The sequence below is a fragment of the Prionailurus viverrinus genome, chromosome D3 (assembly GCF_022837055.1).
Source record: "Prionailurus viverrinus isolate Anna chromosome D3, UM_Priviv_1.0, whole genome shotgun sequence".
In the NCBI taxonomy this organism is placed as follows: domain Eukaryota; kingdom Metazoa; phylum Chordata; class Mammalia; order Carnivora; family Felidae; genus Prionailurus; species Prionailurus viverrinus.
In genome coordinates, this window is record NC_062572.1 from 66717079 (window position 1) to 66741353 (window position 24275).

Below are 24275 nucleotides of genomic sequence, written 5' to 3' on the forward strand. Positions count from 1 at the left end.
TTGATACAGAAGTCATCCGATAAAAGTCAACATTCATTTGTGACAAAAGCTTTCTGCAATCTAAGAAAGAAACTTCCTTATCCTGGTAAAGGATATCAAGAGAAAAGCCTCCAGTAGGCCTCATATCTAACAGTGAAACATTAGAAGCCTCCCCTTTAATATCAGAAGAAGGCAAGGATGCCCTCTATAAACACTTGTATTCAAAGTTGCATTAAAGGTCTCAGCCAGCAAGATAAGGAGAGTCAAAGAAATAAATGGTATAAGGTTTGGAAAAGTAAAAAGAGAATAGCTTATGAAATGATTACATTTAAATCCAGAAACAATACATGTACAAGTTATCAAAATTGATAAAAGTATAATAAGATAAAATTACTAAATAAATACGGAAAAGCCTTTTTGGTGTATATTTCTATTTATTGCAGGTATTTAGAAATGCAGATTCATAATAACAAAAATAAGTTACCTACAAACAGATAAAAAGAATATGTGCATGATTTCATTTTTAAAATTGAGACTTACTGAAGTACACAAAAAATGAGATTGGGAAGCTATTTATTGATGGATACACTCATTATCATAAAGGTATCAATTCTCTCCAACTGACCTATAGGTTTGATGGAATTCCAGTCAAAATTTCAACAAGAAGATTTTTTTTAACTTTATAAGATAAATCTAAAACTCATATGAAGGACATAAATGGCAGATTCATAAATAAGTAACGTCCTCCTAAAGAAAAAAAGATGGAGAGACTTACCCCACCATGTATCCAAATACACAAAACACCATGTATTAAAATACACTTTCAGGTGCATAATTAAATGAGATAGCTGAAACTTTAAAATTTTAGAAAACATTGGGGCGCCTGGGTGGCGCAGTTGGCTAAGCGTCCGACTTCAGCCAGGTCACGATCTCGCGGTCCGTGAGTTCGAGCCCCGCGTCAGGCTCTGGGCTGATGGCTCAGAACCTGGAGCCTGTTTCTGATTCTGTGTCTCCCTCTCTCTCTGCCCCTCCCTCGTTCATGCTCTGTCTCTCTCTGTCCCCAAAATAAGATAAACGTTGAAAAAAAAATTTTTAGAAAACACTTTATGACCTCAGGATGAGAAAGTATTTCTTAAGGCAAAAAAAAGTGAAAACTATAAAGAATTGATAAATCTCTCTTAATAAAAAGTGTTTATCAAAAGACATTGTAAAGATAAACTACCAACTGGGAAAGTATTTGCTTCACATATAACCAACAAAGGTGAAGGATTCTGAATATTTACAGCATTCCTACAGTTTACTAAGAAAAGGCAAGCAACCTGGTAACAAAAAACAAAACAAAAACAAACAAACAAAACAACCTGGATGAAAGACATGCAAGGGCATTTCACATAAGAGGACACCAGAAACATTGTCAGCTTCATTTGTAATCAGGAAAATGCAAATGAAAGCCATGTCCACCATATTGGCAACAATTAAAATCTGATAAGACCCAGGGTTGGAGAGGTTATACAGCAATACTGCCATTGAGAGTATCAGTTGCTACAATCATTTTGAAGAACAATTTGACATCATTTGGTAAAATCGCAGCTGCTCCATTCCTAAGTATCTCCTGTAGAGGAATTCGTGCACACATGCATGAGGAAAGATATGCCAAACACTCATTTTTTTTTTAATAACAAAATACTGGGGGCACCTGGGTGGCTCAGTCAGTTAAGTGTCTGACTTCAGCTCAGGTCGTGATTTCATGGTTCATGGGTTTGAGCCTAGCATCGGGCTTGTGCTGACAGCTCAGAACCTGGAGCCTGCTTCAGATTCTGTGTTTCCCTCTCTGCCCCTCCCCCTCAGAAATAAATTTTAAAAAACATTTTAAAAAAAACATTAACAAAATACTGGGCACAACTTGGGTGTCCACTGACAGGTAAATGGATCAGTAAATTGTAGGTTATTTACACAAATGAATGCTATTAGCAAAGAAAATTAGCAACCCAGCCACAACTACATGTATTAGCCTGGATGAATCTCAGAAATAGGATGTTGACCAAGAAGAACATATGACTATTTCTATCAGGTTCAAAAGTATAAAAAAAGAAGCAATATGGCATTCATGGTCCATGTGTCTGCGTATATATGATAAAACTACAAGGAAAGGGAGGTTGGGCAGGGTTGCCTATGGATTTCTGTACATCACACAAGGATATCCAGCCAAGAGAGTGATTGAAGCTAAAATCTAGACCTTTGAAAGCTACTCCCAAGCTTTTTACCCTAGTGTGAACAATGCATCTCAACTCGAAGGAAGGGGGTCACCTTTTTCAAGTTTAGTCAAAGGTACTGTGTCGGGAGTGAAGGTAACATACATGGGAAGGTCACAGGTATTGGCAATACCCTGTGTCTTAAGCTACATGGTAGTAAATTCATAACTGGCCATGTTGTTTATATTTTGTAAGCAAACATGTGAAGAGCACATTTTTAAATGTACATATACATACAAATATATACAACATACACGGATAATTATATATAATGTCTGCGGTCCAAATTTGTATACATGTATAGAATACATGCATACTGTATGTGTATATGCTTAGTATGTATGAGGTGTGACATATCATACAATTTCAAAAATTTGTGTAAAGTGTGTGACATTAAGTTTTCTTAACATGGCTATTTTATTAACTAATTAAAAATGGAGTAAATAATGAATTTCCTATGGCCATAACTATTTGTCTTGGGGGGAAATGGTATATATTTTATATTATATACTTATATCAGGCATGTAACTTTGGCAAATGAATTTTTTTGATTTTTGTCAGGAAAATGTCTTTTCCCAAATTTAAGAAATCAAAACTCAACAGGACCATTGTGAACTTTGAATGAGGTGATCCCCAAAACCCAATACAGAGCTTATGTTATGTAAAATACTGACAAGGCTCCAGAGGATAGCATCTTTAAATAAAGCCTAATGGCCAGGAAGGATGTTTACCTGGAATATGAAAAGTCTTGAAACAATCCCTCAGAGAATTACATAAACTAGAGTCTGCTCACACTGGCCCAGATTTTCAGTGTCATGGGACCATCAGTGTATAACACACTCAGAACCTGTGGAGAAAAGGAACTTCCGTGTGGAGTTAAGGGTCTTCTCCTTCCCTCCTTGACTCAGTTCAGCTCTAAGGTCACCTCTGGGAAGTGCCTCTTTGCTGTGTCAGCACCACAGTGAGAAAGGGAAGCACCGTGGCCTTAACCTTCTTGCCTTAACCTTCACTCCGTGGGGCACTGATAGCTCTCCCAGTGAAGATAAAATGGTTGAACTGATTCTAAGAATCCTTCCCACATATATACAACTCTATAACTTCTAAAGGGCTTTCACCTGTGTTATCCGTTCGAGGTTCTAGGCACTGCAGTCAGGAAGGGACAGAACAGCAGATGTTAGCATTTCTGCCTCATACAACAGAGAACCTCAAATCCTGAGATGGGAAATGACTCTTGTAAGGTCAAGTCAGGCAGGTCTCCTGGCTCCTTCAATATCCTTCCTTTTCATCCCAAAGGGGATTGGTTAAGGCAGAAGCAAAGGAGAAGACAGACAGAAAACGGGGAAAGATTAGGGGCTGATTGAAGAAAGGGGCAGAGGGAACTGGCAAAGTAGATAGAAACTTCCATGCAGAAGCAGTGACAGGAAGTAGGGGCAGGTCTCAGCCAAAGGGTATATACCTGGCATGTTTACTTTGAGCCCTGTCACTCACCAGGGGAGTGCAGATGATTAGATTGGGGGCCAGCATTTGCCATAAGAAAAGTGGTGTAATCAGAGATGAACAGGGCTGTGTGAGGGTGTTTGAGTGACAGTTGAAATTTAAGTCTGTTTGTTCCAAGGCCTTCTCTTTGTTCTCAGCAAGCTGCATCAGGCAGGCCGCATCTGCCCCCTCTGATCCTGGCTGATCATCCGGCTCCCCAGAACAGGCATCCCTAGTATTCCATGGGCATCACTCACAGTCACCATGACGTCACGATGGGCTGAGGTCTTCCCAGAAGCCTACCATCACAAGACCCCATTCTCCAGCAAGCACACACACCTCCACTTGCAGTAAACAGAGGCCTTATGCTTGGCCTCTTTGCCAGTTGGCTCCCAGCTCTAATCCTTAAGCACCACAGCCCATTGCCAGTGTGATGCTGAGTATTCCAGTGTAACTTTTTTTTTTGCAAAGTTCTAGCCAAGCCCTGGCAAGATGCAGTTGAAGACAAGAAAAAACAGTCTCCCCTCAGGTGGAGGTCACTATGCCATGGTGCAATTCTTGGAATCTAAAGATTGAGCTTTTTAAACTAACAATTTGATCTCCATTGCTTTAGTGTAAATTGGAAATGGATACCATATCTTTAATGCTAATTAGGCATTGCATTACTTAGTCTTCCAGGCCTCGTGTAAATAACAATTAGCAATAATGTAGCAGTTGTGCATGCTGGCGTCTTCTAATCCATACCATTGTATACCATTCCAAATTCCTTTGCATTAATTAGGATCATAAGCCAATCAGTACTAATTAGGAAGAAAATAAGTATAATAATAAATGCAACAAAATTAGTGATTTGTATCTGGTCGGTAGTTCCTTCCTTCTGCAGTTCATCAAATAGTCTTAATGCGTAGGAACTTCTTGTAATTGAAACTAATTATGAGGTTTCCCCTGCTACTTCGAGCCTCATGTTCAAATCCCACAAAGCTCATTAAATAAGTAACAAAACTGGAATCTTTAACACATATTGTAACTTGGATCGTGTTAATTAGCACCACACGCAAAAGGCAGCAAGAGGCCGTTTAGCAGCCCCTGCTCTAGTTAAAGGGAAGGGAGATTGGGATCTTTACAGTTCTTCAGGGCTTTGAAGAAGCCAGGCCAGTAATGGGTGGGCACCGTGGTGAGCAAGTGTGTGTGGTATTTCAGGGGCAGAGAGGGGACATGGAATCCGAGGCTGTGCTGTGCCTTCACTGGGGCATTTCCAGCAGCACCCGCATATAAGGAAAACATGTGAGTGGGGTTGGTGGCCCACTTACAGGGGAGTCTAGTTATTCTAGGAACTCGCCCCGGTCTTCACTAATCTATGGCTACCTCTCCCTTATTTTGGGCCAGTTTTAGAGCTTTTCTCTTCAAGGTTGAGTGGTGAGCATCAAGGACCCCAGAGAATTCACTTGCCCTGCACAGACTGAAATTGTATACACATAAACCCATGTGTCTGTTTCTAGTCAAACATATGTACCATTCAGTAGACATATTGACTGTATTCACAGCTTCCAGCGCTGATCTAAACGGCTGCCGTTCCTTTTCCATATACAGCTAGATCTGTAGATAGCTCTCGAGGCCTCATTGGAAAGATGCTGAGAAATACACTCACCCCCCAATGTATCTCTCACCCTCCTCTCCATGCTGTGAGCAATCTAAAGTCAAGCAGTGGGGATAATGGTGGGAGGGCTCGACATGGGACGTCGGTTTATGGTGTGCCCACCTACAGTACCAGAATGCCGTAACAATATTATTTATTGCTGTTTTGTGAGAAGTAGTTCTAAAATAATCCTAACAGAAAACACTTGTTAATTGACAACTGGGACTTCTCGAGCTTGATGGCTTGATGAGAAAAAAAGACAGGACAGGACAGTTCCAGTTCCAGTTGAAACAGAGGTAATGATGCCGTAAGCTATTAACATCAACCTTATATATTTGGGGATAGAATCTTCTGGTTCTTATGTAATAAACAGTCAATTATCCTGAGCATCCATCTAGCCTCCACTAAGGTCTTACTCCTACATAAAGGAGCTCCTCCTATTTATTCTAGCTCATAAAAATCATTTTTTTTAACTCCTATAGCTCTGATTATCAATGAGACCTACTTATGCATGGTTTCAAGTTGTTTGAGGAGAATCCTCCAGGCAAGTTTGGTCTCCCTAACCAGACTCTTGATTATACAAGAGCAGAAAAGTCCTCAGGTGCCATCCTACTTTTGAGCCCTATAGGGGCTAACTCAGGCTGAGAACCAAAAGTTTCCAATAAGTTCTGATTCACTGATTATGTAAAAATTTAAAAGAGCATCTAGGGTTGCCTGGGAGGCTCAGTCAGTTAGGCATCCAATTTTGGATTTTGGCTCAGGTCATGATCTCACAGCTCATGAGATCAAGCCCCACATCAGGCTCTACACTGATGGTGTGGAGCCTGCTTGGGATTCTCTCTCCCTCTCTCTCCGCCCCTCCCACCCACCCCCTCCCCCAATAAACAAACTTTTTTTTTAAAGAGCATCCAGAACACAGCATAAGAATGACACTTTAAAAGTCCAAAAATAAAATTTTCATTCTTATATTCTCACTATTTTAATTTGTATTATGAGTGGGTGGGAATGTGAGAAGTCTATAGTCTTGATATTATCTGCTAAATGATAGCTGGAAAGAACTCTGGGATATGTTCAGTGTGTATCTATATGACTTGCATATTTTATCTGACATTAATGGGTTATGAACGTAGGGCTTTGTCTATACTTATACACAATGGGATAGAGACTTAGAACAACCTAACTCGTGACAAACCCTCTTACCAATGCTCCATAGTAAAGGGGAATATAATAGCAATGAGTTTTCCTGCATTGCTAAAATTAGCTGACCTGGTTAATCCATTTCATGGTGGTTGAATCAAATTGTCTATGTATGCTCAGCCCTCAACATGACACACAAGTAATTTTGAGGACATAATTGCACATCATGAAATGCTGAATAATTGACAATGAAACTAATAAGATAATAGTTACTCCCTGCCACTAGTCGCTTACAGTCTGCAAGTTTTCTTATCAAGCGTTTGTGACTGATCACAGTGAAATTAAATATAGCTGAGTTACAATGTTTAACCAAGAGAGAGAAAAAAAGCAAAACACAAAAGGATTGTTAGTCCTTCTTTACTTAACCAAAGATTATAGTTGCCACCATTCCTTTGTCCATAGTCCGATGTTATGTTATATCACAATGCTATGTTTGCATGCCTGCCTCCCCTACTAGCATTGGATTCTGACTTCCTCGCAAAGGCCAACAATGGGCCTCAGATGGTGTTTACACAACAGGGATCTGATTTGGCATAAGGATGCCTACACTGGGCTTCTGAGACAAAACTCCCATCCCTAGTAGAGGATGAAACAGGAGGCTGGTCTTGGTCATTAGGGAACCAGTGCAGACACTGGACTTGAACAGAGAAGTGTACACTTGGATCAGTAGAATCAAGTCACAAGGCAGAGTCCACAGTCACAAGGGAAAAGCAGGAGCCAGAGATGAGAACCAGGCCCAGGGGCAAAGCAGGGGCTGCAGTGGGCAGCCAGGATGCTGGGCAGCCTATGTGTCATCCAGAGGTTTTCTGTACATGCTCCTGACTGAAAACAGTAGGGGTTTGGGGAGGTGGGGAGAGAAGATATGGAATAGGGTTGGAGACTGGGTAGAGCCCTGTGTATCGTTACAAAGCTTCCCCCACCTGCCACAAAATCTGTTCAAAATGTATCTGTCTAGGGGCACCTGGGTGGCTCAGTCTGTTAAGCTTCCAAGGTCAGCTCAGGTCATGATCTTGTGGTTTGTGAGTTCGAGCCCTGCATCAGGCTCTGTGCTGACAGCTCAGAGCCTGGAGCCTGCTTCAGATTCTGTGTCTCCCTCTCTGTCTCTGCCCTTCCCTGCTCGCACTCTCCCTCTCTCTCTCAAAAAATAATAAACATTTAAAAAAATTCAAAATGTATCTAAATCTTATTAAGTGCAAGTTTAAAATTAAAAATATACATGTATGTTTTAGACATGATAAGCAAATCTCTCAGATTTCTATATCTTTTCCATTTTATGATTTTCTCACTGAAAAAAAAGATAAAGCAGAGTAGTTTTTAGGAATATAATAAAGGACCTTAAACAGTAACTAATATGCTGCTAAAAATCTATACAACTAGATCCAGGGTGCACCACTAAAAATGCGCGTGCACATACACACACACTCACACACACACACACACACACACACACACCCCTAGGAAACGTTACACTAGACAGAGTGCATACTTGATATTTGTGTCTGCTTAAATGTGATGCTAAGTTCCAAAGACAGCATGAGCCAGTAGGTACCAAAGGACCCAACAGAACATAGTTTGTAGCACTGCAGCTCCTGACTACTTTGCAATAGGATGCTTCTTTTTTTTTTTTAATTTTTTTTAACGTTTATTTATTTTTGAGACAGAAGGAGACAGAGCATGAATGGTGGAGGGTCAGAGAGAGAGGGAGATACAGAATCTGAAACAGGCTCCAGGCTCTGAGTGGTCAGCACAGAGCCCGACGCGGGGCTCGAACTCACAGACCCCGAGATCATGACCTGAGCCTAAATCAGACACTTAACCGACTGAGCCACACAGGTGCCCCATGCAACAGGATGCTTCTTTAGCACATGTTCATTTGTTCATTCATTCACTCATTCTGCATTTGCTGAGCACTTCCTCTGAATCTAACACAACACTACATGCTCAGGTTGCCGAGGGCAGCCATGTAGTCTAAGGATCACTGCATGAATCTGGAGTCAGACTGACTTGGGTTCAAGTCTCAGCTCTTCCACTTGCTATGCAAGACATTTCCGGAAGGTTGCATCGCCTCTCAAAGCCTTGGTTTCCTCATCTGCATTAGGAGGGCAATATTAATTTCTGCTTCATTGGGAACTGTGAGGATCAAATCCAGTAATGCCTGAAAAACCCCTAGGCCAGTGCATGATGTGAAGTAGGTGCACAAGAACTGTTAGTGGTCTTGTTGTTGCTTTTAAATCTCAGTATTCTAAGTGAGTAGAAAGTGGAGGGAAGCAAATGCTGACTCACAGGAAGAGCTTCCCAACAGTGAGAGCCTGTCCACACAGGATGGACCCCTCGGGAGGTGGTGGGCCTCTCATTTCATCCCTGCCTGCTGCGTTCATCCCTGCCAAGCAGAGCGTGGATTTCCCATCTGTTGGGGATGTGGTAGAAGGGATCCCTGTCTGAGGAGGAGGCTGGGACAGATGTGCTTTACAGGCTCTTCCAACTCTGCCCTCTCCATCCCATCATGCTCCAAGGGAACCTCAGTGGGACAGGAAGTAACATTTCAGATTGCACCCTGTGTGCTGGCCCACCGCTAGTTGCTTTACAGTTATGTTCTGATTTGAGCCTCACAAGCTCTCTGCAATGCAGATCTTGCTACTCTCCTTTTGCATTAGGGAAATTGAGGTTTAGACGGGCCTAGTAACATGCCCAAGATGGTGCAACCAAGGAGAGTTAGAAAAGACATTAGACCCCAGGTCCATGCTCTTTGACTGTACTACACTCACTCTGAGTTAACTCGTTCTGAGAATCCTCAGGAAACTTGTAAGAGAATGAAGTCAGAGCGGGATTTTGTCCCCACAGAGTTCGAGGGTGATGCCCCTCCCTCCGTCTCTAGATCTGGTGCATCGGCCAAAGCCCCTGCCTCCAAAAACCAAACCAAAACAAAACAAAACAAAAACCTTCCCTAAAAATACCTCAGATCCAGCAAGTCTGAAAAACTCCCTCAGAAAATCCTCACTTCCGCACATTGATCTCTTTCTGAAAAAACAAAGCCACTCCATCACCTAGCTACACTGATGAAAGACAGGCCCAAACCAAGCATTCCAGAAATTCACTATAGAATCCCATCTGTCAGATCTGGGATCGGAACGTGGTAAGGGGTGGAAAGGGTGGTGGAGGGTGAGGGTTGAGGGGATTTTTTTTTCTTTTTTTTTGTCAAGAGAAACAGATTACATTCTTGAATCCTCTGCCATGTTATAAACAAGACTAAGCACACAACATTCCTTCCAAAGCACATGGCCCTGTTTTTAAAACACAGGTCTGGTCTCCCCTGGAATTTAGTGTTTGTCTCAATACTGTTCTTCCTATCCCTTGGGATTTATTATAATTCGGTGCTATTAATGGCGGCCAGGAATGGAACAGCTCTTTTATTCATCCCCTCTTTTCCCTCATCTCTCCCTCCACACCCTCTCTCTTTTATAATTATGTGTGTAAGCCTGTAAACGTTTCCAAGGACACTGCCAAATTTTAAGTGCTGCTTGTTATTACGTTGTGTGGGTGGTTTTACCCTTGTACCTGTAGGCTCCAGTTTTTGCTGGTATGTTGTGGTTCTTTCTCCAGAGTGCTCAGACCTCAGCAAGGACCCCACTTGAGAAGATAGTACCGAGCTTCTTTCCTTTTCTTTTCCTTCTTTTGTTTCTTTTCACCTTTTCAGGCCAGTTGTCAGGGGTCAGTTGGAAATGTGATCCTCAGGGGACCATACAAACTTGGCTGAAGACCAGAGCTGTGGGGGCCTTAATTCTCACTACTTCTTTGCACATTGATTAGTAGTTAAAGACTTGGGTTTTAGGGGTGAGGTGGGATGCCTACTTTGGTATATATGAGGGATCAGTATTAAGTAATTAGATTAAACCATTTAAGAAATATAAGGATATGTACCAAGTCAAATGAAAAGGTCTTTGTCTTAAGAGGATATATCCATACCATAAAGCTGCCATTCCTCAAAGAATTTTTGGAATATTCCTGGACTTGCTTCTAGAGACTTTGGTGCATTTTCCTTTACATATACTGAATCAGGGAAAACCTTCATCCTCTGTCCACAGCACTAGTGAATCAGTATATGTTTTTAGTTCCCAATTCATGATTATCACAGGATCCTGAGACTGATTTTGTTGGTTGCCTCACAATCTAGTTTGAATGGTTCCAAACTTTGAGCAACATTTGAACAATGGCAGTATTGTTGGGATGTATTATTTGCCTTCCGTGATGATTCCCTCCCATCACAAGCCATCTATGTATGTGAGTCAAGGCCTCCTCAGCGAGCTGTTGCCCTATTCAAGGAGCATGGCAATCCAAAGACTTCCAGCTCCATCATGAGTCCAATACCCCGGCAATGTCTGCCTTGAGCACAGCTTCAGAACAAGTGCTTCTCCCTGTAAACAGGGACCACCCACATCCTCACCATCAAAGCATCCTCACCTGAGTTCGCCAAAGATCCTGCCTCCTCATCCACATTAGATGCCTGAGGAATAAGCAATGTCATGAAAAATAAAATAGCAATAATCTGAAAGTCACACTTTTTAAATCTTAACACAGCACTTAGTTGCCCAGGGACTCCAATGTCTATTGACAGGAAGAGTTTAATGCTGTGGCTCTCCTTGAAAAATCAGGAGAGGTGACCTTTCTTAAAGTTGTGTTCTATGATTTGGGTGTGGATAATCTTTGGGAAAGATTATATCCTACTAGAGAAATGGTTCTCACCTTGGCACGATTTTGTCCCCCAGAAGACATTTGGCAATGTGTGGAAACATTTTTTGTTGTCATACTATCGGGAAGGGTTTCTGCCGACATCTAAAGAGTAGAGGCCAGGGACACTGCTAAATACCCTGCAAGGCACAGGACACCCATCTCCCTTCACACACACACACACACACACACACACACACACACACACTTGACTCAAAAACATCAAGAGTTCTGAAGTTGAGGAACCCTGCACTGGAACAGTTTCACCTTGTGAATCAAGCAGCACATGACATAAACATGAACATAGCCCTGGCAAAATACCATGTACGCTGTCTTCTTCTTTGAGCAAGATTCAGTAGAGGGGCTTACAATGGTTCTTTTCCATTCATGCCATGAAAATCAGAGTGTTCCAAATAGATGTTGCTCTTGGCGTTCTGAAGTCATCTTTTCTGTCCCCGTGTCTGGTGCGAACAAGACCCTCATTTTACCCTGCCACGGCACATCCTATTCCATGCACTGTGCAGAAGGCACGGGACATCTCTGCTACCCATGCTTTTGTTCCACTCCATCTTCTGTCGTGTAACCAGATGCCTGGTATAGAATCACAGGATATTTGGACTGAAAAATATCTTCTGGTTTTCTTACCTGTGAGGAAACAGAAATCTCGAGAATTCAGCCAATTCTTCTGGTAGATAGAAACTGAGCCAAGATGAGAATCGGGTCTCCTGAGAGCCAACCTGGGGTTTATCTCACCACCTTATTTTTTACCGCACTTCCTTCTTGTAGGCATAAAGAGCGGCAGCCCCAGGTTAATTGTATCCAGCTTGTAACAGATTTCTTTACATGTACGGGCAGTGAAATCAGGGACTCCACTCAAGGGTGAGAACATATTTCTCTCTGCCGCTGGACCCTGCAGAGTCTCTGAACTGTAAAGTTCAATTCTCTGACTTTTCTGCTGAGATTTAGAGAATAGTTCTCTTTCTTCAGCTCGCTACCCATGTCATGTTTAAAACATCACTAATTGATAGTGGGAACAATCCTGATAAGCTTCTCCATCATTATAACCAGAGAACAAATCAGGAATATAACTGATATGAGACAGAGGAATTTCGCGGATTGTGATTGGTATTTTACAGGTAAATAAGTTGGGGCTTCTGGGTGGCTCAGTTGGTTAAGCATCCGACTTCAGCTCAGGTTATGATCTCACAGTTCGTGAGTTCGAGCCCCGCGTGGGGCTCTGTGCTCACAGCTTAGAGTCTGGAGCCTGCTTCAGATTCTGTGTCTCCCTCTCTCTCTGCCCCTTGCCCTCTCTCTCTCTCTCTCTCTCTCTCTCTCAAAAGTAAATAAACATTTAAAAAAATTTTAAGGTAAATCAGTAGAAGACCTGTCATCTGCAAAGTACTGTAAGGGTTTTGCCACAAAATCTCAGCAAAGGAATGAAACCTGATGTTGACAAGACAGACGCCAAACATTATCACTATACAAAGAAAAATTTGGCGACACCTGGGTGGCTCAGTTGGTTAAGCGTCCGACTTCAGCTCAGGTCACGGTCTCCCAGTTTGTGAGTTCTAGCACTGCAACGGGCTCTGTGCTGACAGCTCAGAGCCTGGAGCCTGCTTTAGATCCTCTGTCCACCCCCCCCTGCCCCTCCCCCACTTGTACTCTCTCTCTAAGTAAATAAATATATGTATAAATATATAACCAAACATTAAAAAATGTTTTAAAGAAAACAAAAAAATTATAATAAGAGTGCACAACCTCAGGATATTAATTAATTACATTTTGTCTTTGAAATTTGCTAAAACTAAAGTCTTGATGGTCAACCCTTTATTTTTTATTTATTTTTTAATGTTTTTATTTATTTTTGAAGGAGAGAGAGACCGAGCGTGAGCAGGGGAGGAGCAGAGAGAGAGGGAGACATAGAATTTGAAGCAGGCTCCAGGCTCTGAGCTGTCAGCACAGAGCCCGATGCGGGGCTCGAACTCACAAACTGTGAGATCATGACCTGAGCTGAAGTTGGACGCTTAGCCGACTGAGCCACCCAGGCGCCCCGGTCAACCCTTTAAAAATCCCCCAAATTAAGGTGCTTGTCAAAACATTCTTAGGCTCACCATCAAGTAAGTGAAAGGAAGCATAATAGTGGTATTTCTGATGGTGGGAAGACTGAGCAGAAGAATCTCCAGCACACCTGCCAGCAGATGGGCCTGTTTTAAGAGGAGGCCCCTAATAGAGTTCTGGTTATAGGGCCAATAGAGTCTTAAAATTGAGAAAGAACTTCTAGACCATTCAGACCAGCTCCCAGTAAATGTACACTGGATCTGGGCTAAGGTAGGTAAAAGAACAGTGTGAAATAAAACTGAGGGAAAGGGATGTAAGTACCATAAACATGGTCCCAAGGGGACAAAATACAAAACCACTTGGAGACTCACCAAATCAGGGAATAAGCTTTAAAACTGTTTGCACCCTGACTCAAGCCCTCCCTACTCCATGAAGTTTTAAAAACTTTGTTAACCAGAATATCCCCCCTTCTACTCAGCACCCCTAGTTAATATATGTTTCTGCTACTGTGCCTTTCAGCTGGTTTTTTTTTTTGTAGGTTTGTTCAGTCTCTGCTGCTGCATTAGTTTGCTGGGGCAACAAATGTAACAGAGTAACAGAGTGCCGTCAGCTGGATGGCTTAAACAAGAGGAATGTACTGTCTCACGGTCCTGGAGAACACAAGTCCAAGACCAACATGTTGGCAGGATTGGTTCCTTCTGAGGACAATGAGGGAGAATCTGTTCCGTGCCTCTCCTCACTTCCAGTGGTTTTCTGGCAAACTTCTGTACTCCTTTTGCCCTGATATCTGCCTTCATATTCATACGGAGTTCTCCCTGTGTTCGTATCTGTGTCCAAATTTCCCCTTTTTATAAGGACTTCAGTCATACTAGATTACAGTCCACCCTAATGACTTTATTTTAACTTGATATAGACTATCTGCAAATAAGGTTACATTCTGAGGCGCTGGGGTTAGTTAGGACTCCAACATGTCTTTTTCTGGGGGGTGGGGGACACAATTCAGCCCACAATAGCAACTAAACCTTAAGGTCTTGAAGACAGGAATTGTCATATTCGTGTGGCTCTATTACACCAGGCTAACTGTGCAGCACAGAGCCAATTTTTTGGTTGATCAGAGATGCAGTGTGAGTCATGAATACACGGTCTGTCCAGGGTCTGGTCTCTGGAGGATTGGTGGAGGGTGCTTTGTGGGAAGAAGTCATTTAAAAAGTTTCACCAAAACATGTCCTATTTCCACCAGTTATGTATCTCCTCGCTTATAAAGTGCAAAGTTGAGAAAACTCTGTGACTTAACCATGCTGTTAGTAGAAGAGTTAGCGTTCCATCCCAGTCAACCCATTCCCGAGCATACAGCTATCCTGCTCCACATTATCTTTTCTCGAATATTTCTAGTTCCAGCTGATCCCAGTCAATGGATCACACTCGTTTTATACAGTTGTTGTTATCTCTTCGATTTACCCTATATAGTGTAAACTATAGTAGATGACTGTTCCTTTCCATTTGTCTTCTTCTGCCTTCCTCTAAATATGCTTACTAGAAAACAATACCCATTTTGGGGGCTTATTGATGAGAAGGAAGAAAAGATGTCCACTAATGCTTAAAATCCCACTTTGATTATTTTTCTCCTGTTTATCGACTTCAGAGAGCCTACCAGACAAAGCCTACGTTCCTTAGCTTGAACATCAAGATGATGTTTCTGCACTCCTTGTCAGCCATCTTGCCTTATGTCCTTACATACATTTTTTGCATCAGGACATGGTCTCCTGATCTCTCCCATCCAGTCTTTCCCACATCACAGGTATGATTTTTTTTTTGCCATTTTTCCTGCCATTATTAGGATTTATTCATATATTTAGCTTGGAGATATTGATCATTAAAGACACTAAAAAATGAGGAATTCCGTCTTCTAAATTAAGTTGGCTGGCCATGAACTCTTTATTAAGGCCAAGCTGTTGCTTGAATCCAACATGATCCAGTACAGTCTGAAACTATTCTGAGGATTCAAAAGGCATCCAGGTTGAACCATGCTGGACCTCCTAAGATCAGAGTGAATCTGTCAATTCAGAGTTCATAAGTCCTGAAAGGCAAATGTTTGCCCAGATTTTCTCTAGAGAGGATCCAGCAATCTCTCCACACCTTCCTGAGGGGATGTCAAGGGCTCTTTTAGAGCTCCTAAGTTATCAAAACTCCACATTATCCCAGCAACTGGACCCTGAATCTCCCTACGAATTCGTGAGAAACCCACAGTTCCTCATTTGTGCAAGCAAGAAGGAAGGCTCGGAGAGAGATCAGGGTAGCTCTCTGGGCATCAGTATTTGATTGTGTTGTGTTTTTCCCCCTTTTTCTTATGGTTTGAGCAACATAAACCAAATTATATCTCATCTCTAGTTTTCTTCATCGACCTCTTGGGTGTTGAGTGGGTGAAAAGATAAACTGAGGCTTATTGAATTTTTAAGTGTTTATTTGAGCAAAAATCAATTCTAATTGAGTAGTACCAAACCGGAAGTGGTTAGGGACACTCCACCAACAGGACCTTGGGAACGACTTTTATAGAGAAGAAACAGAAGCAAAGAAAGCAAGATTGGTTCTAGTTTAAGTGGTTTCCTTATTTGGGAAAGCCTAGTTGGCTGTTGGCAGTTGGTTGTCCTTAGGTTTTGATTTCTTCTTCATCTTGAGGCATTTTTTGAACTTATTTATTTATTTATTTATTTATTTATTTATTTTTGAGAGAGAGAGAGAGAATGGGGGAGGGGCAGAGAGAGACACACACACACACACACACAGAATCTGAAGCAGGCACTCGAACCCATGTTCGAACCCATATACCAACATGGCACTCGAACCCATATACCGGGACCTGAACCAAAGTTGGAGGCTGGACTGAATGAGCCCCCCAGGTGCCCCAAGGCATTTTAGGGTTAGGTTTCTGTTTGCTTACATAAGCTTCTAAGGCATTAAAGCCACCTCAGTCTTATGGCTTTATTGTTTAATTAATTTGACAGTTGTATAGATATATACAGATATGTATATGTATATATATATATATACATATATATATATATATATATATATATATATATATTCAGTGATATCTCACAGAGATGGGGACGAGTCTAGCCTAAAGCCTGCTCTGAAAATGATGTGTATCCTTGATCATGGGCCAGGTATGCTCATTAGGGGTCAAATGGACATTTTTCATCATCGTTTGCCTCTCTCCTCCCCACCCCCCATCCACCTGTCAGGATTAAATCCAGATGTACTTCCCAGAAGGACCGCTCAGAATCTGCTGTCAGGGAAGTGATGATGCTAAAGATCAATCACATCCTGTTTCTTTCCCAAAAGCCCAGCTTGAGGAGCAAAGATTTTGTTCAAAGAGCAAAGACTTTGGAGTTTGATAAATCAGGCTTGGGCTCCAACTGTTTACTAGCCCTGACCCCAGGCAGAATATTTGAAAGAGCTAAGCCTCAAATTTCCCCTTCAGAGAAATGGGAAAAATAATGAACACCTTAAGATACGAAAAGGGAAACAGAAACAGACGCCCTGACTCCCCGGTTCTCCTTCTCCCAGCCGAAGGCAAGGTTCTGACTGTCCTCTAAGCTACAAATCGCAGACCCCGACCCTTGAGGAGGCTTGCTGGTCAGCCAGGCGTGGAGGAGGCGGCCAGGCGCGCTTCCCCCTTCACTGTCCAGGTTGGGTTTGTAGCTCACGCGTCACGCGTGTTCGCAGCGGCTCTGATAGCAGAGCAGTAAAGGCGAGGCAGCAGAACAGCCAGTGTCTCCTTGGCTTTGGGGCAGGATGTGACGCCTCGCTCCAGAATCCGCTTCCACAGATGCAAAACTGGAGGAGACGGGGGAAGCGATTGCCACCTTGCGCTGTGGTGGCAACACTCCTTTTAATGAGGGCTCCTCAGAAGTCATGTTCTCAGAAGGGAGGACGCAGGAAGAACAGTGTTTCCTCACAGCTGCCAACCGTGCCCACAGGGCACCAGAAGGAGTTTAGCTCTGCACACTGGGCCCCGCAGCCAACCTCACAAAATGCTTTTTGGTGTTTGCCAACGGGGAGGCTCGGTCTGCAGCTGCAGCAGCAGGTGCCTGCTGCCAGGTTCCCCGTGGCAACCCAGGTGTCTGCCAGGTTAGCAGCTCTGCCTCGGAGAAATGGCCTCCATCTCGGATGCATGTGGCCCGGAGCACGGACTGGAGCTGTGTCCCCCCACGGTGGGAAGATAATGATGGTGCTGGTTTTTATGGGGCATAATATCACCTCGGTGGGTGGCTCAGTGGTAGCAGTGGTTTTTAGAGGGTATGGAAGATTGCAACACGCTTGTTGCTGTTTCTTGTTTGAGGGATTTTGTTTGTTTGTTTCTGTTGTTATTCAGCCCCGTTCATTATCATTCACGGATTTGCTCAGGCCCTTGGCTAATATGTTTACGACTCCAGGAGGGCTTGCTTCCAGTCACATGATAATTCAAGTTGCTGTACGCTTTTCAGAAATGTTCACATCCAGGATCTTATTTGGGGCTGTCTAGGAAATCATGAGTGAGATAGATTAGGGATTGCTAACCTGGTCTGTTTGCTGTGGGAACCAAGGCCCAGAGAGTGACTGTCCCGGTTATATACCACGTGTCACGGAGCTGGGACCCCCATTCAGGTCTTCTGAGTTGCGTGCCACATCCTTTGCAGCCAGCCGCTATTCCGGCCTCCTGCTGGCCCCTGTGTTTCTGTTTCCAGTTGCTAGTGAACTGTTTAATCACATGTCTTTTCCTCCGATCGGTTGTGGTCTTTCCTTTGGTACACAGATCAATGCCTGCTAACCACAGTCGCCTGCCTCTGAGGCTCTGTTACTGAGCACGGCGGGAGGAAGAGGAAAGGAAAAATCCCGAGTTATAAAAGCATCCTGTCCCCTTCACCACACTCACCTTCTCTGTGGGCTTCTCTCCTTGCACGCAGGCCCCCATCTCCCTGCTTGTAGCCACTTGTTTGGTCATGAGCTGCCTGCCGTACCTCTTGGAGATTCAAGCTAAGTGGGGCATCCAGGGAGGAGTAACCTGGGCCCCAAAACACTTTGGCTAAAGGTCGTCTGGTGCTGAGGCGCCTGGGTGGCATAGTCAGTTGAGTGTCCAACTTTGGCTCAGGTCATGACCTGGAGGTTCGTGGGTTCGAGCCCTGCACCGGGCTCTGTGCTGACAGCTTGGAGCCTGGAGCCTGCTTCAGATTCTGTGTCTCCCTCTCTCTCTTCCCCTCCCCCACTCACACTCTGTCTCTCTTTCTCTCAACGATAAATAAACATTAAAAAAATTTAAAAAAAAAAGATCATGTGGTTCCCCACCATGTTGGTAAATTCACATTCTAGTGGACTGCTCACTCCTAATTCTTCTCAATATAGGATGAAGCCTGAGCCTGAGAAATCCATAAAAGCTGATAATCCCCAAATTACCTATGTACACACACATACACACACGCGCGTGCACTTCCTGTAACTTTTTTCTGTAACCTTTTAGGAACTTGACAGTGATATGTGTCAGGACATTTTTTGCCTTAGGCAGAAGTTCAAATGTGTTGTCATTCCTTAAACATATAACTAAGTACACACGAAAGCAGCCCAGAAGCTTATCGAAACACAGACCTAAGACGGCAGGCATCCCTGATGGTTCTCATGAGCGTTACCAAGAAAGCAGTTCCTGGGACTCGTCCCCTCTACCTTAGTTCCCAATGAACTACTGAAAATAACAACAAGAGCAATAATACCAGCAAATACTATGTGAGCATTCGCCACGTGCCGGACATTGTGCTAAATCCGATGCATGTATGACTTATTTCTTCCTCACAGCAACCCCCTAGATGTGGTTGCCACTAACTTTCACAAATGAAAACTCATGTGTGACCTAGCTGGTGGGGACTCAGGCTAGGATCTGAAGGAAGGCAAAGCTCTAGTTGTTTTGTTTTGTTTTTTGCTTCACAGCAAGTTGTTGTTCATTTATTTGTTTTTATCACTTTATTCAGGTATAATGTATACATGCAAAAAAAAAAACATACAAATTCAATGTATACAACTCACTGTGTTTGGAGATAAGTGTATACCGGTGAAACCACTGTGATCATCAAGGCCACAGACTTATACACCAGCTCCCCAAATTCCTCCTTCCCCCTTTGCCATTATTTTGTGTTGTTATAAGAATGCTTAACATAAGGTTTACCCTTCTTTGAAAATTTTAGGTATACAATATAGTAGTGTTGACAGGGCTATAATTTTAAAAGAAAATGTTAATTTTAGAACTCGAGGCTAAAGAAGTACATATCTCCAATAGGAAAACTTAATTCACGTGACCAAGTCAAGTCAAACACTCTACTGACACGAATGTTGTGGCATCTGGGGATGCCACAGAAATGTGCAGCCCAGTCCTAGGATTAGAGGCTCTGTGGTATGCTGGTGGTAAGATATGCACACGTGGAAACATAAATCACAAGTGAGGATTCTCGTTTGGTTAGAACAGGGCTGTGTTGTTAGAGACACGGAGTTCCAGTGTAGAAGAGGAACGTATGTTGTGACCCTACCGTGCGCCATGGTGTCAGTACCTGATAAAGATTTGGTCAATGGTTAAGTTATATACCAGCAAGACCATATAGACGAATCTCTCTAGTGCAGGAATACTCACAGCTGCAACCCCAGTGCCTCAGACAGTGGGGGCACACATTCCATTTTCTGGCGGGGACTGCATTCACAGTGCCACCGCACAGCAGCAAGACAAGGAAATCACCACAAAGTGGCTGCCTTCGTCCACAAAGTCTTACGTGGAAAAAAGAAAAACACAGGCTGAACTAAACAGTATGTTCAGTGTCATACTTGATTTATATACACGTGACAATCTCTTTCTCTCTCAGGAGCCAGGTAACAAATAGCCTAGTGACCAACAGCTGGTTCGCAGACCATTCTTTGCTCAGCTCCATTCTAGAGCCCTACGTTTGAGGTCCCAGTGCTTTCCCGAAATGCTGCTTCCCCGGGCACGGTGCCGCTCAGTATGCACTGGCCTGGTGTGTGGCCTCAGGAGTCAGAGTGCAGAGTTCTGCATGCCACCTCTGTCCAGCTCCAGCTGTGTCATCTTGGGCCGTCAGTTATTCTCCAGAGACCACAGATGGAGATTGAATGAATTAAAAAAAGTAATCCATGGAAAATTCCTAACACATAGTAATGCTTTATACCTGTTAGTTCTTGTTGCTGCGGCTTCAGATAATGTGGTTAGAAACACTTGTAAACTTTAAAAAAAAAAAATTAAGCTCCCAGGGGCACCTGGGTGTCTCGGTTGGTAAAGTGTCCCACTCTTGATTTTGGCTCAGGTGGCGATCTCGTGGTTCGTGGGGTTGGGACCCACGTCAGGCTCTGTGCTGACAGCGCAGAGCCAGCTTGGGATTCTCTCCCCCTCTCTGTCTGCCCCTTCCTTTCTGATGCTCTAAATAAATAAATAAATAAATAAAGTAAAAAAAAAAAAAATAAGCTCCCAGTAAAATAAATATCCTAGCACACAATAAAAGATAAAGATACCAGCGGCGCTTGGGTGGCTCAGTTGGTTAAGCGTCCGACTTCGGCTCAGGTCATGATCTCGCGGTCCATGGGTACCAGCCCCTTGCCGAGTTCCCTGCTGACAGCTCAGAGCCTGGAGCCTGCTTCACATTCTGTGTCTTCTCTCTCTGCCCCTCCCCCATTCGCACTCCATCTCTGTCTCTCTCAAAAATAAATAAATTTTTTAAAAAATTAAATAAAATAAAGCTCCCAGCTTATATTAAGTGATCCAGGAATGGTAAGAGAGTGACTTCTTTTTAATTCCCCAGCTTAATCCAGGGGAGTTGAGAGGTTTAGGGATACGCATGAATCTTAGTGTATGAAAATGCACACAAGATTTGTTTTCATTGGGTTTGGTAAGACACAGAGACAGGAAAATGACTGTCATGAAGGAAGAAGTTTATATTCACTATCTCTAGAAACAGGAGGTACATCATGCCATGCCTGTGGCATGCAGGGCCACGTGTCATGAAACAAAAGAGCAAAAGCCTTTACTGTGGTCTTCATGGGAAGGAACAGTCAAGGCAGGGTAAGCAGATTTGGTATTGGCTACTTTGAATGATTTCAGCAGACTTTGAGGTGTAGAAATTGCCCCTAGTTGTCTGGTACCTAGTTCAGGGGTACTATTAGGGCAGGGGGAGAGTGGCTCAACCTGTGGAAGCTCCATAAAGGATGCAATTGGAGGAGACCAGCTTCTGATGGACAGATTTGCACATGAAAGCCATGCTGTCCGGGAAGTCATTTGCTATCTCTAAGAATTAGCTAGCCCTGGAGAGGCAGCCTTCCAGGGTCAGTAAGGCCGCAAATGTCAAAGCATCATAAAATAGGGAAAATAGGGGTACCTGGGTGGCTCAGTCAGTTAAGCATCTTGACTTCAGCTCAGATCAGGATCTCACGGTTTCTGAGTTTGAGCTCCACATCTGGGCTCTGCACTGACGGCACAGATCCTGCCTGGGATTCTCTCTCTCCCTTTCTGCCCACCTGCCCCACCCCCACCCAGTGTACACTCTCTCTCTCTCAAAATAAATAAGTAAACATTTCAAAATATAAAAACAAAATAAGGAAAATAAAAAACATGATTATTACAAGTGGCACTGCGATCCTGGATAGTAACAATAGGGTTGGTATTTATCAAAGGCATGATGATGGCTTTTGTCAAGCTCACAGCCAACTCAGCTTCTAGATTAAGGAATACCATGGTATCTCCATAGTAGGGAGTAGGATGCTTGGTTGGTGTTAGCCATGGTGCCCTGACCCTACTACCATCTCCAGTGGTCAAGATGGCTTGGGGAGACCCAAGAGCTCACCCCTTTGGCCTTCAACCTTCCCTACCTGTTTTACCTTAGATAACTCATTTGATGACTGTCCTATGAAAATCTGGTTGCCTCAGCCCAATGAGTGTTTTGAGAGATGTGTTTCTGGATCTGGATCCACTGACACACCTCATTAGGACAGTATCTGATTAGGAGTAGTGGCCCCTGGATACCCTTGCCCTTGTGCTGGTCACTAGGCATCCCTAGTGTAGTCTGAAGCTATAATGGTTGTAGTTGACAGACAACTCACCCACCAGGTTTCTCCCTGCTCTGTTTTTAAATTTGCCTTCAGAAAAAGGCATGCGGTGTCCAAAACACTTTGGGAATACACAGATGTGTTTAAACAACTTGGTTTCTTCTCAGGTTCTGCCTTAATTCAATAATCCATTCATCCTTTCATTCAACAAGCAAATGATGTTTGGCAGATTTTTTTTTTTTTTTTTTTTTTTTTTTTTTTTTTGCTGAATTCCCAGGCAGCACAGCAAAATGAATCACTGAGCTTTGAGACTCAAATTCTCCAAAGTGGGAGGGGCATGCAGAGCCAATGTCTGCTGTACAATAAGCAGGGAGAATGTAGGCTGAGGGAGTTAGTAAAGATAGCCTGTTATCCATCTATTAAGCAACCACTGGACTTCATACAGTCCAGGGCAGGGAGTTGGAGGTTTAAAGGCTCAAAGAAATTGTTTTCATTCCCATGTCACCCTGTTAGTTCTGGTCAGCTTCACTGGCCATTGTCATCGCCTCACACTGACCGCCGTTCTGTGCGAAAGAGCAAAGGAGGCGGTGTGCTGATGAGCCAGGGCGTATCCGCCACATCACAGTGCAAGTAATTCAGGGTAGTTCTTCCTGCTGCTGGGTCAGGCCAGCACATTTCAATTTAAGCCCACCCAGGCAAAGGCATAGTTCATATACTTAGGAATAAATTAATAAATAACGCTCTTATTGAACTGGCAAAGTTGGTTTAGCTTCCTGTTACTATCTGGCCTAGTACCTACTGGCTGAATTTTCTCCTTGCACACACGCAGGAAAGCAAAATATAAAGGGAATCCAGTTGTCTAGTTCTTAAGAGGGTCAAGTATCCAAGTATCCAAGAAACCAGGATTGTATGGCATTGTTTAGTGGTTAAGTCTTTGAAGCCAGCTTGCATGCGTTCAAATTCTGACCCTACCCACCTGTTAGCTGTGGTAATAACAGAAGGCGAATTGCTTACCCTCTCTGTCTCAGTTTCCTCCTCTGTAAAATGGGAATAAATATAACATCTCTTCCACATAGGTTTGTTGTAAATGTGAGATGAATTAATACATGTAAAGGTCTTGGAGAGTGTTCTAGTAAAGCGCATGTTCAATTTAAGTATTTGCTATTACTATTATAGCACAGTTGTGAGAAAAGAGTTTCAGAAACTGGAATGTGTGCCTCAAACAACTAGGGGCAAGCCTTCTCTGGCCTCTCTGCCTTGGCTTCAAGGGTTCCCTGATGAGTACCCGAGCATTCTAGGACATAAAGAGGAAGCTTCTGGAAGGTAAACCTCCCTGCAGGTTTTGCAGGGTTCAGGATACAGAGAGTGAATGGAAAGGAATGGCTCAGAATCTGGCCAGACCAAAAGAGAAGGAGCGATGTGAGCCCCAGCACTATGATGGAGCAGGCATTCAAGTGCTTGAATTAGATGAACTTGTCAAAAGTCATTTCCACTGTCTCGAGGGTTTGAGCCAGATAGGATGTTTAAGTGGGTGTATCAGGTCATCTGACATTTTGGCCCCAATTCAGAAGCCTGCCCCCTCTCCCAGCTGTACATACTAGAAACTGATGCCTGGGTTTTGATCTACCTTCACCACGATCACCATGAAACCTTTACCTAAGAATCTACCCTTACATGGTGTTAAGAAGCACCCTTGCCTTTCCCAAGGCCTTAAACTATAACAGACACATACTTATTTTCTCTGGGTGATCACAGCATGCCTCCAACCAACCCATCCATGCTCCAGGCCTTCAGAAGTGTCTAGAATTATCAGAAGGCTCAGAGGGCTTTTGACGATATATTAACAGTCATGTTTGTGTGAAGTAAAGGAGGAGTATTAGACAACACTG

At 43.3% G+C, this 24275-nt stretch overlaps 1 protein-coding gene across 4 annotated transcripts in view; it reads left to right on the plus strand.

Annotated features, from left to right (window-relative positions):
• Positions 1–24275, plus strand: part of SETBP1 (SET binding protein 1) — a 376861-nt gene that overhangs the window by 301616 nt on the left and 50970 nt on the right. The window contains exon 5 of one of the 4 annotated variants that reach the window (XM_047827606.1): positions 13862–14160. The exons of the other annotated variants lie outside the window; for them this stretch is intronic. Coding sequence (XP_047683562.1) covers positions 13862–13911 — 50 coding nt within the window. The 3' untranslated portion in view covers positions 13912–14160. Of the gene's footprint in view, positions 1–13861; positions 14161–24275 lie in introns of those variants that run through there. 4 annotated transcript variants of the gene reach the window in all.